At 43.8% G+C, this 13,545-nt stretch overlaps 1 protein-coding gene across 5 annotated transcripts in view; it reads left to right on the top strand.

The window, feature by feature from the left end:
• Positions 1-13,545, top strand: part of LOC106590653 (collagen alpha-1(XI) chain) — a 209,906-nt gene that overhangs the window by 163,598 nt on the left and 32,763 nt on the right. For all 5 annotated transcript variants that reach the window (XM_045710693.1, XM_045710695.1, XM_045710694.1 and 2 more), the window contains 4 exons: positions 545-652; positions 11,974-12,027; positions 12,181-12,234; positions 12,419-12,472. In XM_045710693.1, the coding sequence (XP_045566649.1) occupies positions 545-652; positions 11,974-12,027; positions 12,181-12,234; positions 12,419-12,472 (270 nt within the window). The remainder of the gene's footprint in view (positions 1-544; positions 653-11,973; positions 12,028-12,180; positions 12,235-12,418; positions 12,473-13,545) is intronic.

The following is a 13,545-nucleotide window of genomic DNA, read 5'->3' on the forward strand; positions in this document are numbered from 1 at the left end:
CTACATTCATCCAGTGTATTGCTGTAGTGTGCTGTTAGCTACATTCATCCAGTGTACTGCTGTAGTGTGCTGTTAGCTACATTCATCCAGTGTATTGATGTAGTGTGCTGTTAGCTACATTCATCCAGTGTACTGCTGTAGTGTGCTGTTAGCTACATTCATCCAGTGTATTGATGTAGTGTGCTGTTAGCTACATTCATCCAGTGTACTGCTGTAGTGTGCTGTTAGCTACATTCATCCAGTGTACTGCTGTTGTGTGCTGTTAGCTACATTCATCCAGTGTACTGCTGTAGTGTGCTGTTAGCTACATTCATCCAGTGTACTGCTGTTGTGTGCTGTTAGCTACATTCATTCAGTGTACTGCTGTAGTGTGCTGTTAGCTACATTCATCCAGTGTACTGCTGTAGTGTGCTGTTAGCTACATTCATTCAGTGTACTGCTGTAGTGTGCTGTTAGCTACATTCATTCAGTGTACTGCTGTAGTGTGCTGTTAGCTACATTCATTAGCTACATCAGTGTGTTACCATGGTCACTGTGTCCTCAGGGAGGTGATGGAGAGCCCGGTCCCAGGGGTCAGCAGGGGATGTTCGGACAGAAGGGAGACGAAGGATCCAGAGGTTTCCCCGGGCCCCCTGGTCCCATTGGTCTGCAGGTGGGTGGGGCCCCAAATGAACCCTCACACACTAGCCCTCACCTCTATAGTGTATAGGCTTATGGCATGTGAAAAGTCACACTCTTTGCAATAAGCAACCCCCCCCTTCTTCACACACACACACACACACACACACACACACACACACACACACACACACACACACACGCGTACAGGCGTAACCATGGAGCCCACTGGCAGTCATGCACAGCAGCACAGTTTGATTATTTTCATTGTCTCTGTGAGTCTTAACGGGGTCTGTCATGTGCTGTGTTGTCTTCTGACGTTGTGCTGACCCATAGTCCCATTCATTGGCCACTGGCTGTTTTATTCGTCAATATTAAAATACCGCCAGTAAAGACCAAATAGAAATCCTTTTGTTTTGAAATGCCAGAGGTAAATTATCTGTTTTTAATAGTGTTGTTAAGTTTCTCCACAATAGATTTCAGCAACTTGACAGCATAGAGATGATTACTAAAGAGATGATACCTAGAGAGATGATAGCTAGAGAGATGATACCTAGAGAGATGATACCTAGAGAGATGATACCTAAAGAGATGATTCATAGAGAGATGATTCTTAAAGAGAGATGATTCTTAAAGAGATATGATTCCTAAAGAGAGGAATCCTAAAGAGAGGAATCCTAGAGAGATGATACCTAGAGAGATGATACCTAGAGAGATGATACCTAGAGAGATGATACCTAGAGAGATGATACCTAGAGAGAGGATTCCTAAAGAGAGGATTCCTAAAGAGAGGATTCCTAAAGAGAGGATTCCTAAAGAGAGGAATCCTAAAGAGAGGAATCCTAGGAATCCTAAAGAGAGAAATCCTAAAGAGAGAAATCCTAAAGAGAGAAATCCTAAAGAGAGGAATCCTAAAGAGAGGAATCCTAAAGATGGGATTCCTAAAGAGAGGATTCCTAAAGAGATATGATTCCTAAAGAGATATGATTCCTAAAGAGAGGATATGGTTAGGTGTTGTCCTGAGTTTGCTTGTAACTCATCAGTGTAAGGGAATGTGTTGTACAGTACAGGAACTGTCTTTATGAGAAAAATTCATTAGATTTTCGTTAAACCTGGGGTCATTGTCTTGATGGAATTATATAGAAAATGCCCGCTAATCTCATCTTTCTGCACTTTATTTTTGCTGGTTTTCTTTTTGAAAGAAAAAATGGCCAACATGATCGTGACCCATCTTTTGTTTCAGTCCCTCGGCCTTCAGCTGATGTGGAAAACAGTAAGCCGGTTTTTCATTTTCAAAAAGTCACAGAAGATGAGGTCTTATCTGCACTTTCTGCTATAGAGTCTAAGAAATCATTAGGCGCTGACAATCTGGATCCATATTTACTCAAGTGTGTGGCACCTGTCATTGCTAGTGCAGTGACGCATATCTTTAGTCAAACATTAGTCGTAGGAAAGATTCCTAAAGCTTGGAAAACAGCTTTTGTTTTACCACTCCTCAAGGGAGGTGATTGTAGTGAATTGGATAATTATCGGCCCATCTCTAAGTTCTCCTGTTTGGCTAAAATTCTAGTCATTGGTGAATAGGCAACTACAATCATTTTTAACTGTTAACAATACTCTTTCTAGCAATCAATCTGGCTTCAGACCTAAACACAGTACCACTATGGCCACTGTACGTGTTGTAAATGATATTACAAATGCCCTAGATAATAGAAAGTACTGTGCTCCCTTGTTCATAGATTTGTATAAAGCTTTTGACACTGTAGACCATGCAATACTTTTGGGTAAGCTGTCATCAAAAGGACTGGGATTGGATGCCTGTCGTTGGTTTCATGACTATCTAAAGGATAGAAGCCAGGCTGTTAGAGACGACGGCATCCAGTTGGAGCCATTGGAGTTGGTTAAAGGGGTCCCACAAGGATCTACACTTGGTCCATTACCGTTCACTCTCTAAATGAACAATATCGGTGATGAGGTAAGAAAGTGTAAAATATAGGTTCAGAAATTTTGTGAAATAACACAGTTACAAATAGAATATGTATGTCTATATAGGTATCTGTATGTACTTATGTGTATATGTATGCATATGTGTATGTATATAGATATATATATTTACCCCAAGAAATATATGGGGTATTGGAAATGGTGCAGACAATTACATTGATGGAAGCAACAATCTTTCCGCAATACTAAGCTGATCCCAAAAAAAGAATAAAAAGAAAGTGTCAAATTCTAACCTATCTTCTCCAAATACCTTCGCCCAAAGACAAGCTATTGCTTCAACGGCTGACCAAGCATTATCGCAGCTGGAGACAGATTTGAAGATATTACAAGAGTCTTTTTTACAGCTGAAACTTGTGTGAGCGGACCAAGTCATTTGGTGTCACTCTAAAGTGGAAAGGTGGAATAAACGAGTCCAGAGTAGGTTTTCTTGATTCAACACAGTTCTCTATTGAGGGATTTCTGACACTACAAACACTCCAACACAGTCAATGAGAATCTCCAAAGGAACAACATACGTCTTCTTTAGATGACACAGGATCACATTACGGTTATCTTCAAATTATAACAACAAGCACATATTCGTCACCGTCTTAACCTCTATGGGCTAGGTGGGACGCTAGCGTGCCACCCGTGGTGCACTCCATCAACAGCAGGTGCATTTCAAGAGCGGCAAATTTGAATCCAAATAAATGTCAAAATTCAAATTTTTCAAACATACAACTATTTTACACCCTTTGAAAGATAAACATCTCCTTAATCTAACCACGTTTTACGATTTCAAAAAGGTTTTACGGCGAAAGCATAAATTTAGAGTATGTTAGGACAGTACATTTACAAGAGTTGTGTGTAATGTTTTGTCAAGTCAAAGACAGGGTCACCAAAACCATAAAACCAGCTAAAATGATGCACTAACCTTTTACAATCTCCATCAGATGACACTCCTAGGACATTATGTTAGACAATGCATGCATTTTTAGTTCTATCAAGTTCATATTTATATCCAAAAACAGCGTTTTACTATGGCATTGATGTTGAGGAAATCGTTTCCCTCCAATAACCGGCAGTCAAGTCAGCGCCACAAATTAAATAATTAAAATTAGAAAACATTGGTAAAATATTATATTGTCATTTAAAGAATTATAGATTTACATCTCTTGAACGCAATCAACTTGCCAGATTTAAAAATAACCTTACTGGGAAATCACACTTTGCAATAATCTGAGCACTGCGCCCAGAAAAATACGCGTTGCGATACAGACTAGACGTCATGTTGGGGAGATCTAAAATCGAAAATACTATGTAAATAATCCATTACCTTTGATTCTCTTCATCAGATGTCACTTCCAGGTATCACAGGTCCATAACGAATGTAGTTTTGTTCAAAAAAGCTCATCATTTATGTCCAAAAATCTCCGTCTTGTTAGCACATGATCTAAGCCAGCCGGACTTCTCGTCATGAACGAGGGGAAAAAATATATTTACGTTCGTTCAAACATGTCAAACGTTGTATAGCATAAATCATTAGGGCCTTTTTAACCAGAACATGAATAATATTCAAGGTGGACGAATGCATACTCTTTTATAACGTATTGGAACGAGGGTACCCAACATGAACTCGCGCGCCAGGTGTCTAATGGGACATCATCGTTCCATGGCTCTTGTTCGGTCAGATCTCCCTCCAGAAGACTCAAAACACTTTGTAAAGGCTGGTGACATCTAGTGGAAGCAATAGGAAGTGCCAAAATATTCCTCAGCCCCTGTGTTTTTCAATGGCATAGGTTTAAAGGTAATACAACACATCAGGTATCCACTTCCTGTCAGAAAATGTCTCAGGGTTTTGCCTGCCAAATGAGTTCTGTTATACTCACAGACACCATTCAAACAGTTTTAGAAACTTTAGAGTGTTTTCTATCCATATATAATAAGTATATGCATATTCTAGTTACTGGGTAGGATTAGTAACCAGATTAAATCGGGTACATTTTTTTATCCAGACGTGCAAATGCTGCCCCCTAGCCCTAACAGGTTAATGAATCTTCTTGGATAGCACCTCTCTCTCCGTAGCCATTCTCCAGAGATAGTTTATCTTCCTCTCTTCTTGCTGGTTCCATCCTCTCTCTTGTAGGGGAAAGAGAATATCTCATTAGTACCGTCAGCTGTGCTTAATTGACTCTGGTTACCTTGTCTCACATGTCTTGTTGGGCTACTATCTATGAGCCCAGCCTGCCCTCTGGTGCTCCTTCCACATACCTCCCCCCTCAGGACCGGACCGGAGGGTCGGGCGCCAGACGCACCGTCTTGGTCGCGTCGGGACAGCGCGTCTGCATTCCCGTTCCTCGATCCGGCCCTGTGGATGACATGGAAAGAGAACGGTTGTAAAGCAAGAAACCATCTGGCTATTCGGTTGTTATTGTTTCTCTTACCAGCCATCCACGTGAGGGGCGCATGGTTCGTAACTAATGCAAACCTCCGACCCAGTAGGTAGTACCGGAGATAATCGAGGGCCCACTTAATGGCTAGGGCCTCTTTCTCTACGGTAGCATATCTCTGTTCCCGATCGCTGAGCTTTCTACTTATAAAGAGAATCGGCCTCTCTGCTTCACCTTCACCCTGAGCTAGTACGGCCCCGAGCCCCGTATCCGAGGCGTCTACCTGTACAATGAACTCTTGTGAGAAGTCCGGAGCCTGTAGGACGGGATCAGAACACAGGCCCTCTTTTAGCAATTGAAAGGCCTCCTCCGCCTCATCTTTCCACTCTACCCGGTTTGGCAAGTTTTTCTTGATGAGGTTTGTGAGGGGGTTGGCAATGGTTGCATATCCAGGGATAAAACGGCGATAATATCCCGTTATCCCTAAGAAGGCCCGAACGTCCCGCTTGCTCTGGGGTCGAGGCCAGTCCCGAATTGCCCTGGTCTTCTCTGCCTGTGGGCGTATTTTCCCATTCCCCACGGTGTACCCCAGGTATTCCGCTTCGGACAGACCCAGGCAGCATTTTTTTGGATTGGCCGTCAACCCTGTGGCTTCCAGACTCATGAGCACCACCCGTAGTCGTAGGAGGTGACTATCCCAGTCCTCGCTGTGGATGACCACATCGTCTATGTACGCCACTGCGTACTCTTGATGGGGCCGTAGAATGGCATCCATGAGGCGTTGGAAAGTTGCAGCAGCACCATGCAGTCCGAAGGGCATCCTCACATACTGAAAAAGCCCCTCCGGTGTGGCGAAGGCGGTCTTTGGGCGGTCCTCTGGAGCCACCGGCACTTGCCAATATCCCTTCGTCAAATCCAGGGTGGTGATGAACTTGGCCTTTCCTAAGCGCTCCAAGAGTTCATCCACGCGGGGCATGGGATATGCGTCGAATGTAGAGATTGCATTCACGCTCCTAAAGTCGTTGCAGAGTCTCATACTACCATCGGGTTTGGGGACCAGGACTATGGGACTGGACCACTCACTCGTCGATGGCTCGATCACACCCATCCTCAGCATCTCCCTTACCTCGTTCTTGGCGATGACTCGGCGGGCCTCAGGAATCCTGTAAGGACGGATATGCACCTTCTTGCCGGGTTCAGTGTGGATATGGTGGAACAAGACATCTGTTTGTACCGGGAACGGAGAGAATACCCGGCCGAAGTGAATAATCAGCTTGTCTAGCTGTCTCGACTGTTCCGGCAAGAGAGTTTGGCCATGGCGCACCTGTGGTAGAACCTCCTCTTTTCCTTGGCCCTCCATGGCCATCAAAGCCACCTCCTCCTCTCTTCCATGGTACTTCTTCAACAGGTTTATGTGATAGAGTTGGACCTTCTTCCTCCTGTCGGGTTGTTTGATGAGGTAATTGACCGATGAGACCCTTTTCATTACCTCGTAGGGCCCCCTCCACTGTGCCAGCAAGCGGTGTTCAACTGTGGGCACGAGCACCATCACTTTCTCTCCCACGGAGAACTCACGGGATGTCGCGGACTTATCGTAGGCCCAGCCTTGGGTCCTTTGCGCCTTCTCCATATGCTCCTTTACTATGGGCCACACTGCCGACAGGCGGTCTCTCATCAGGGTAACATGTTCTATTGTGGATCGGAAGGGACATGGTTGGGTCTCCCAGGTCTCCTTGGCTAAGTCGAGGATCCCTCGACAGGGTCTGCCGTGAGAGCAATTCAAACGGGGAGAATCCAGTGGACGCCTGGGGTACTTCTCGCAGGGCAAACATTAAGTGTGGGAGAAGCATGTCCCAGTTTTTCCCGTCTCTGGACACCACTCTTCTCAACATGCTTTTAATCGTTTTGTTCAAGCGTTCGCACAACCCATCTGTTTGAGGGTGGAATATGCTTGTACATATCTGTTGAACCTGATATAACCGACACAAGTCCTTCATCAACCGGGACATGAACGGGGTTCCCTGATCGGTTAGGATCGTCTTGGGAAGGCCTACCCGAGAGAACATCATGAACAATTCCTTGGCAATTCCCTTGGAAGACATGTTACGCAGGGGTATGGCCTCTGGGAACTTGGTAGCGTAATCTACGACCACTAGGATGTACTCGTGTCCTCTGGCAGATTTTGGGAGGGGTCCCACGAGGTCCATAGCTATGCGTTCAAAGGGAGTCTCTATGATGGGGAGAGGAATCAAAGGGTTACGTAGGTGTGGCCGTGGAGCTGTACGCTGACATTGATCACACGTCGTACAATACCTGGCCACATCACGGGTGACACGGGGCCAATAGAATCTCTGCATGATTCTGTCGATAGTCTTGTCCCGTGCCAGGTGTACTCCTAGGACGTGGGAATGGGCTAACTGTAGGACTGTATCCCGGTATGGTCTAGGCACCATTAGTAATTCCTGGATTTCCCCCCTTCGTTGCACGACCCAATATAAGAGACCCCGCCTGATTGCATAGTAAGGAAGAGGGGGCTCACCTGACCCGTCGACGTTCCTCCCGTCGATCACCTTCACCTTCCTCATGGCCTCCCTTAGGTCTGGGTCTCTATGCTGCGAGGTGCCGAACTGTCCCTTTAATTCCTGGGGCAGGTCAACCTCGGTAGAGGGGTGTGGAGGTTGTTCCCCATCCCCTCCAGGGGTGACCGAGGAGAATCCCTTCCAGGTTCCCTCCTCGGATGGGGCTTCAAATATATCTCTTAGCGCCTGGTTGCTCCTTCCTTCCTGCGTCGTGTATAACCCTTCGCAGGTGTCTTCATCGGTGGTTTCCTGGAATATCTGTCATAAACGTTGGGTCTCTATTTCTTCCTCCGCTCCAGAGGACAAGGACGAGGCTACGTCTCCTTGTAGGACTACTACCTCGGGCTTGGATTTTTTTTTTTTTTCTTCTTTCCTGTCCCCCTTCTTCCCATGCATAACGTCATCTGCCGCAGCTCTTTATATAGAGGACAGTCTCTCCCTATCAATAATGGCACCTTCAGCTGGGGTACTTTCCCTGCCCTGACTGTACACCTTCCTTTCGGAGTGAGAATAGACAGATTCACGGTGGGGTAATAGTGGGTGTCTCCATGGATACAGGACACGGCTACTTTGTCTGGTAGCAGTGTTGCTGAGGTCACCATCTGCTCCTCTACTAACGTAACCATACTTCCCGAGTCGAGAATGGCAACCACATCTTGTCCTTCTACTCGAACCGGAATCTCTGGGGCTGGGGCTATTTCTGTTAACTTCTTGGGGCTATGTGGGACGCTAGCGTGCCACCCGTGGTGCACCCTATCAACAGCAGGTGCATTTCAAGAGCGGCAAATTTGAAACCAAATAAATGTCAAAATTCAAATTTTTCAAACATACAACTATCTTACACCCTTTGAAAGATAAACATCTCCTTAATCTAACCACGTTGTCCGATTTCAAAAAGGTTTTACGGCGAAAGCATAAAGTTAGATTATGTTAGGAGAGTACATTGACAATAGCTGTGTGTAATGTTTTGTCAATTCAAAGACAGGGTCACCAAAACCATAAAACCAGCTAAAATGATGCACTAACCTTTTACAATCTCCATCAGATGACACTCCTAGGACATTATGTTAGACAATGCATGCATTTTTTGTTCTATCAAGTTCATATTTATATCCAAAAACAGCGTTTTACTATGGCATTGATGTTGAGGAAATCGTTTCCCTCCAATAACCGGCATTCAAGTCAGCACCACAAATTAAATAATTAAAATTAGAAAACATTGGTAAAATATTATATTGTCATTTAAAGAATTATAGATTTACATCTCTTGAACGCAATCAACTTGCCAGATTTAAAAATAACCTTACTGGGAAATCACACTTTGCAATAATCTGAGCACTGCGGCCAGAAAAATATGCTTTGCTATACAGACAAACGGCCATGTTGGAGAGATCTAAAATACTATGTAAATAATCCATTACCTTTGATTCTCTTCATCAGATGTCACTTCCCGGGATCCCAGGTCCATAACGAATGTAGTTTTGTTCAAAAAAGCTCATCATTTATATCCAAAAAGATCCGTGTTGTTAGCACATGATCTAAGCCAGCCGGACTTCTCGTCATGAACGAGGGGAAAAAATATATTTATGCCCCCTAGCCCTAACAGGTTAACAACTCCCCTGTAGATCGGTATGTTTCCCCCTTCTGGGCTATGTCGTCGGCTGACAACGGGTTGGTTTGACCCACAACCCTTTTTAAGTCACTGGGTAATTCCCTCAATATCTTGTCCACAACGAGGGTCTCAATTACATGTCCTACTCCCTTTCCGGGTTCCAGCCACTGTTTCATCAGTCGTATTAGAGCGAATATCTGGGCACGGACGGGTTGGTCACTCATATAGGTCCACTGATGGAACTTTACAGCTCTATCTCTGGCAGTCAGCTGGTACCGGGACAGGATCTCGGTTTTTAGTCGCCCATAGTCCGCAGCTTCGTGGGAATCCAGGTCAAAATAGGCTTCCTGGGCCACATCTTCTTGGATAGCACCTCTCTCTCCGTAGCCATTCTCCAGAGATAGTTTATCTTCCTCTCTTCTTGCTGGTTCCATCCTCTCTCTTGTAGGGGAAAGAGAATATCTCATTAGTACCGTCAGCTGTGCTTAATTGACTCTGGTTACCTTGTCTCACATGCCTTGTTGGGCTACTATCTATGAGCCCAGCCTGCCCTCTGGTGGTCCTTCCACACTTGTTTTAAATGCAAACAAAACACATGTTATGATTTTTAATAGGTTCAAAAAGTTGGTTGAAAACACACTTACACTTACCAGCGTAGGTGGCTCTCGAATTAATCAGGTCTCTGCATATAAATACTTAGGGATATGGTTGGATGATAAACTGTCTTTTAAAATGCATGTTGACGAACTTTGTAAACGGGTACCTTCTTATTTATCATCACTTATCAACATTAGAATTATAATTCCTAAAACCAGGTCTCAAGCATGGATTACACTTGAGGCCCATGCGATCTCCACAGAGTTGGGCATTGCTGCCTTTTCCTATTACGCTCCTTGCTTATAGAATAGCCTGAAGACTAAACTTAAACTTCAGACTCTTGTCCCCCTTGCCTATTTTAAACATTTATTGGAGGATTTTTATTTTTGTATTGCTTGTAACTGCTTCGGGTAATGCAAGTACTTGTGCTGTTAGTGGAATAACCTGTGTGTAAAAGTAACAATCTGCTGCTGTATTTTTTTGTGTTATCTGTGATTGTTTGTTTGTCTTGTTTAGTTTCTTAATCATTGTACCTGAACTGTATGTGCAAACATGTATACGTAGGGCCCAGCTGTAAAAGAGACCTTGGTCTCAGTCTGTGTTCTTTACTGATTTGAAGGTATAATAATAATTATCTTCTCAGCTATTCAATTCAAGTGACTTTTAATTGGGTGTAATTCACTTCCGTTGCTATTTAATTCATTCCTAGACCATTGAACACACTCTCCTCTCTCCACACTGTGGTGCATAATGAGTGTTTCTTTTTATGACCTCTGGCTGACGAGACCTCCGCTCCGATGAGTGTTCCACACCAGGGGGACAAATCAGCATACAGACACACAGACGCTGATGGACACACACTGATGGACACACAGACGCACACACATTCACACACATAGACACACAGACACACGCTCAAACACATACACTCACACACACAAACAGTCTGTCAGCCTCAGTTTCTTCCCTTGGGGCGCATGTATTTGAGGAACATAACTTGTCTTGGGGCGTAGGTATTTGAGGAAGTTAAGTTATCTTGGGGCATAGGTATTTGAGGAAGATTAGTTATCTTGGGGATAGGTATTTCAGGAAGTTAGCTTGTCTTTGGGCATAGGTGTTTCAGGAAGTTAGCTTGTCTTTGGGCATAGGTATTTCAGGAAGATAGCTTATCTTGGGGCGTAGGTATTTGAGGACGATAGCTTGACTTGGGGCGTAGGTATTTGAGGACGATAGCTTGTCTTGGGGCGTAGGTATTTGAGGACGATAGCTTGTCTTGGGGCGTAGGTATTTGAGGACGATAGCTTGCCTTGGGGCGTAGGTATTTGAGGAAGGTAGTGTGTCTTGGGGCATAGGTATTTGGGGAAGATAGGTTATCTTGAGATGTAGGTATTTGAAGAAGATTTCTTGCTCTAACAGAGTTAATAGCAGATGGAATTATGTCTTTGATGTCCTCGCTCCCTCCTTGCTCCTTGGAGTGACAATAGAGACAAACTGCCTTTGAATAGTGGAGGAGACAGAATCAGGAATTACCATAGCAATTACGGTAGAAATGTCAGGGATCAAACGTACATATGACGTCTCAACCACAGGGTTAACATGCAGGGAGATGAGCAATGGGGTTCTTGAGTAGAAATGAATGCCCTCCATCTTACCATAGACAAAAAAAAGTTACATTCAGTGTTGCCTCGTTGTTGCTTTCTTTCATTTTCCATGAACTCATTATTGGTCACATAGTTATACAGTATGAGGATAGTCTCTTCTCCTCTACTGTATTTTCTTTCTGTGAACATAGACACACGTGTCTCTTTGGGACAGAGGGTCACAACTTTGGCTATAAGAATAGAGACATGAGAGATTGGCCATAAAGTCTAATTGGTGATTAATTAGGACACTGAATGGCGTTTGGTTTTTAGCAATCCTTAGCTGTTGAATCTGACAGAGCGAAGGGCTCTGCTAACTGCGTGTTCACCTTATACCGTTTACCTAAGAGGTGCACTAAAAGCTACAATACAGCTAACACAAAAATGTCACTGTCCAATGAACCATCATAAACCAAATGGAAAGTTACATTTTAAAAATGCTAAAACTACACTTTGAGATTATTTGCTTAGTTTTTTTTTGTTACGCCTGCATTTTTCCTGAAGCTAAACCAGAATAATTTAAAGTGTGCTTGTTTGTTTCTGTCTGACCTCAGGGTCTTCCTGGACCTCCAGGCGAGAAGGGTGAGAATGGTGACGTCGGTCCAATGGTGAGCAAATAATCATCATTAAAAAATGTTTTTATCACTTTTCAAATAAATAGTTTTCTATGTATTTGTATCTTCTATTGAAATGTGAAATATTCACTTCCCGTTGTCTCACTCCCTGTTGTCTCACTTCCTGTTCCTGTTGTCTCTTTACAGGGTCCTCCCGGCCCCCCTGGTCCCAGAGGTACCCAGGGTCCTAATGGAGCTGATGTACGTACTGGACCACATGTTGATAACTCATTGTCACGTTACCATATGTGACTGTGCATGTCAATGTGAAATACTGTAGTATGCCTCTGCCTGCTTAAACTGCCAGGTATGATAACAGAGACACTCTGTCTCTCCTGAGCCAATGAATGCTGACTCCTCTCTCTTCTTCTCTGTTTCCTGTTAGGGTGCACAAGGTCCTCCCGGTGGTGTGGGTGCTATGGGAGGCGTGGGTGAGAAGGTGAGAGCGTGTGCCCATCACAAGATGGCCACTGTAGTCTGGAGTCTGTCTCTGGGATGGACATCCAGTCAACATCCCTCCATCTAACCCCTCCCCTCTCCCCACTTCACTGATCTCCAGGACTCCATTAACGCTTAAGGATCGGCCCCTTTTTTTCAATTTTCGCCTAAAATGACATACCCAAATCTAACTGCCTGTAGCTCAGGCCCTGAAGCAAGGATATGCATATTCTTGGTACCATTTGAAAGGAAACAGTTTTAAGTTTGTGGAAATGTGAAAGGAATGTAGGAGAAAATAACACAATAGATCTGGTAAAAGATAACACAAAGAAAAAAAAAACATTATTTGGTATTTGTTTTGTACCATCCTCTTTGAAATGCAAGAGAAAGGCCATAATGTGTTATTCCTGCCCAGGTGCAATTTAGATATTGGCCACTAGATGGCAGCAGTGTATGTACAACGTTTTAGACTGATCCAATGAACCATTGTATTTCTGTTCAAAATGTTGTATCAAGACTGCCCAAATGTGCCTTATTTGTTTATTAATAACTTTTCATGTTCAAAACGGTGCACTCTCCTCAAACAATAGCATGGTATTCTTTCACTGTAATAGCTACTGTAAATTGGACAGTGCAGTTAGATTAACAAGAATTTAAGCTTTCTGCCAATATTAGATATGTCTATGTCCTGGGAAATGTTCTTGTTACTTACAACCTCATGCTAATTGCATTAACCTACGTTAGCTTAACCGTCCCGCAGGCGACCCACCAATCCTGAATACATTTTAATTTCCAATGGCAGCCTGTGTCTGAGTTAGTGATCTGACTCTTTTAACCTTTCTGGCGCAGGAGTTCCACTAGCGACCCACCTCGACAACATCCGGTGAAATTGCAGAGCGCCAAATTCAAAATACAGAAATAGTCATAATAAGCATTCATAAAAAATACAAGTGTTATACATCGGCTTAAAGATGAACTTCTTGTTAATCCAGCCGCTTCGTCAGATTTCAAAAAGACTTTACGGCAAAAGCATACCATGCGATTATCTGAGGAAAAAAGCATACAAAAGCATAC

The sequence above is a fragment of the Salmo salar genome, chromosome ssa29 (genome assembly GCF_905237065.1).
Source record: "Salmo salar chromosome ssa29, Ssal_v3.1, whole genome shotgun sequence".
Taxonomy (NCBI): domain Eukaryota; kingdom Metazoa; phylum Chordata; class Actinopteri; order Salmoniformes; family Salmonidae; genus Salmo; species Salmo salar.